At 41.8% G+C, this 4,173-nt stretch overlaps 1 protein-coding gene across 1 annotated transcript; it reads left to right on the forward strand.

Annotated features, from left to right (window-relative positions):
• The first annotated feature begins 236 nt into the window (after nt 1-236).
• LOC125234418 (3-hydroxyisobutyryl-CoA hydrolase, mitochondrial-like) lies at nt 237-950 on the forward strand. Its single transcript, XM_048140649.1, has one exon. The coding sequence runs from the start codon at nt 237-239 to the stop codon at nt 948-950; it is 714 nt and encodes a 237-aa protein (XP_047996606.1).
• Nucleotides 951-4,173: the final 3,223 nt, after the last annotated feature.

Consider the following 4,173-nt stretch of genomic DNA (forward strand, 5'->3'; position numbering starts at 1 on the left):
TGAACTACAGCATAGCCGCGCAGTTATATCCTATCCTTCAGTCCTGGGAAAAGAACTGCTCAAGAGTCATCTTCAAAGGTATCGGAGAAAACTTCAGCGCCGGAGGGGATCTCAAGTGGCTTCTAACTCCTAACCACGACCCGACTAAATACGCTTGGACATCGACGGAATTCAATAACATATAGCGTGTGTCTCAAAACAGGATTCCTTACATAGCGTTGTTGGACGGCGCGGCGATGGGCGTCGCTCTGATGCTGACGGCCAACGCGCGGTTCCGCGTCGTCACGGAGCGGACCGTGGTCGCCATGCCGGAAGCTCGCATCGGCTGGTGCGCAGGCGCTTCACATTTCTTATCAAAACTGAATAATCATTTAGGCTTCTACATGGCGCTGACCGGCAAACAGTTGAAGAGTAAAGACGTAATATTTTCTGGTGTAGCCACCCACTTTGTTCCAAGAGCTCGCTTGCAAGAGCTGGAACTGGAGCTAATTCACTGGAAAGCTGACGATATAGAGACTAGTTTGAATGCATTCAGTGAGCCGCTAGAAGAATTCTCATTGTATCCTTTTATTAAAGATATAGACTACTGCTTTTCTGCTGATACCGTTGAGGAAATCATCGAAAAACTTGAAAAAATCGACAGTGAATGGTCCAAAGAGGCTTTGGAGATGATGGCTTCGTTATGCCCGACTATGCTTAAGGTTAGCCTCCGGGCGCTACAAATTGGTAAGTCTCTTGACCTGAAGTCGGGTCTTCGGATGTTGTACCGGATTTGGTACCGCAGTATAGGTAGCTACAACGCACAGGAGGGGTTGAAGTCGATCTCGGCGAGTGGCGCTGACCGGCCGCGCTGGCAGCCGGGGACGCTGGCTGACGTGACAGATGCGATGGTGGACTGGTACTTTGAACCTCTGCCGGACACAGAAGAACTTAGGTTTTACGATGATTAAAAGACGATTCTTTAGGTGAATAAAAAAGGGACACAGTCAATTAGTCATTAGGAAAGAAAGTATTTAATTGTATTGTCCTACCAAAATATTTTACAATACAATACAATACAATACAATACAAATACTCTTTATTGCACACCACAAACACCACGAAACAACATAGCAAGTATAAACAACAACTTAAGAGGTAAAACAAGAGGCGGTCTTATCGCTAAAGAGCGATCTCTTCCAGACAAACTAGGTAGTGGAGAATAATAAATTTAACCTTGTAAGTAGGTGTATTAAATGTAGACTTAGAGGAAATCTAGCACAAACTATACTACGCAAAACAATATACTACACGCATAAGAATAAAATACAATACATAAACATACAAATACATATATATAACAAATTACATGCCAGCTATAGGGGACATAAGTCTATCAAGGTATCATTGATCAATGATCAGATAAAAAGTGAAGCTTGAGAAGTATCTTAAAAGAAGTAGGAGATTGAGCGCGTCTAATATTTAGGGGTAAGGAATTCCAAAGCCGCACAGCTTGAAATGTAAAGGAGTTGTTATAGAATTTAGACGAGGACGACGGAACGGAAAGAAGCAAATTCTGAGAGGACCGAGCAGAACGGAGATAGCTGAAACGGTTCTTAAGATAGCGGGGAGTCGTTGGGTTAAAAAGAATGGAATATAAAAGGGACAGCACGTGAGAATTACGACGAAAACGAATAGAGAGCCACTTGAGCTGCGAACGAAATTGAGAGTCATGGTCATATTTGCGTAACCCATATATGAACCGTATACAGACATTTTGGATACGCTCAAGCTTATTAAGCTGCTCCTCGGTGAGATCGAGATATGCAACGTCCGCGTAATCCAAAATGGGAAGGAGGAGAGTTTGAGCTAGAGCAATTTTGGTAGGAATGGGAAGAAAGTTTCGTAATCTTCTAAGCGAGCCAACCGCCGCGAACATCTTCCTGCTGACCTCGCCCACCTGAGGTATCCACGATAAGGTACTATCCATGATGAGGCCTAGGTTTTTAACCTGCTGTGAGTAAGGAATCAAAACACCATTAAAATAGATAGGTGGGAGTTGGTTAAAGTCTAGCCTTGGCAGAAGTTTTGGGCTACCTATTATAATAGATTTTGTCTTAGAAGGATTAACTTGTAGGCCAAAACTATGGCTCCACCTCGAGATTTTCTCCAAATCGCTATTCATCTTACAGATAACAGACGCGAGATCACCAGTAACGCCCTGCGAATAGATCTGAAGATCATCGGCATACAGTTGATAAAGTGATGTAAGGTTACATGTAATTGAATTAATAAATATGAAGAATAGTAAAAGAGCCAATACTCCGCCTTGCGGAACGCCAGCCAACGTGTTGCACCAGGAGGAAAGGGAATCATCCACCTTTATGCGCTGTCGACGACCCGTTAAGTAGCTACGGAACCAACCGACTGCCGCAGGAGATATATTTAGAGAGCACAGCGTCCCGAGGAGAATATCAAAATCAACGGCATTAAACGCGTTGCTAAAATCTAACAGCGTCAATACCGTCAGTTTTTGATCATTCATCCCCGCCCGGATGTCGTCAGTGATCTTCACGAGTGCAGTAGCCGTACTATGACCAGGACGGAAACCAGATTGGAAGGGATTCAAAAGATTATTTATATTAAGATACGAAGTAAGCCGCTGGTGAACAAGACGCTCAAGAACCTTAGACAGGAAAGGGAGAATAGAGATGGGACGATAATCTGCAAAAGAAGAAGGATTAGACTTTTTGGGAATAGGAACGATACAGGCGTCCTTCCAAAGTGAAGGAAAGGAGCTGGTAAAAATGGAGTTATTAAGAATGACGGAAATGACAGGAATAAGTAAGTCAATGATAGGAAGGATCATATTACGGCTAATACAATCGACCCCAACGGCATTAGATGCTATGGACAGTAAGCTCTTCTTAATATCACTGTCAACGAAAGGAAGAAGAGAGAAGAGAGACGAGTCAGGAGTTGGAAGAGTAGAGAGGTATTCAAGAGTCTTAACTTTATCAGGGCCACTAAATACAGCAGAAGTAGAAAAATGCTTGTTAAGTTGGTTTAAGTTAACGTCTTTAGGGATATTCTTTTGGGACTTTCCAACTCCTAGCGACTTAAAAAACTTCCATACTTTCGCAGGGTCACCGTTTTCAACAGACTGGTGAATATGGCGTCGCTGAGCGTCACGACAGATGGTGCTGCAGCGGTTACGCAGGGCGTGGTAGCGAGCCTTGTTAGCATCCGACGGTTTGGATTTGTACTTGGATTTGGCAGAGTTCTTTTTTAGCAATAGCGTTTTGATTTCCTCAGTTAGCCAAGGGGCAGGAAGATGCTTTACCTTAATCGAGCGTACTGGGGCGTGCTCATCATAGAGTTGAGTCAGTAAAGAGTTAAAAAGTGACACTTGGTCGTCAACAGAAACAGTTCTAGCAATAACACCCCAGTCAATGGCCGATGCGCTTTCACGGAGTTTAGCTACATCCATCCTACCAAAATTACGCTGAAGAAGTACTTTAGCTTTAGGACTGCAATTTTACATTTGGTAATATCTAATATCGATCAGATTTCTGAAACTTCTAGTTTTTGTTGATCACGCCTCATGAAACTAAAACTTACCGGACCGGGCACTTATTTACATGTATTAGAGGATATGATTTGGAAGAAAGTAGTTCATGTCAATTTCGTTTCCCTTAGGTTTTCACGTAAATTTTCAAAGCCAACATAATAAGTACATATTTAAATCTAGATGCAGAAATAATAAAAATATTGATTGTGATGAACATTACTTAAGTAGTCAGCGTAACTTTTGCAAGCATTGATACTTGGCCCAACACCTCACCTGCCAGTAAAAATAGATCTCATAAAAATATTTTATTACGAAACCGTGAGCATGGTTTATGGTGTTTTAATTATGGAGTTCTAAATGTTTCGCTGAGCAACGATTGTTTTGTACTTTAGTCAGTTTAGTCAGTAGTTATTTGCTTGTCAATGCGTAAAATTACACAAAATTATATCCCGTTTACTGTGATACCCTATTACCCTAATCAGTACGTTTGCTTCGAAGTCATATAAAACATTAAACTTGAGGGTTATTTCATCATGACTATCTTATACTTATATTTTCCAAAGAGCATAGGCAGTGTATGTACAAATGCGTCGATCACAATATTTTGTTACCACGCTAAAGGA

The sequence above is a fragment of the Leguminivora glycinivorella genome, chromosome 16 (assembly GCF_023078275.1).
Source record: "Leguminivora glycinivorella isolate SPB_JAAS2020 chromosome 16, LegGlyc_1.1, whole genome shotgun sequence".
In the NCBI taxonomy this organism is placed as follows: domain Eukaryota; kingdom Metazoa; phylum Arthropoda; class Insecta; order Lepidoptera; family Tortricidae; genus Leguminivora; species Leguminivora glycinivorella.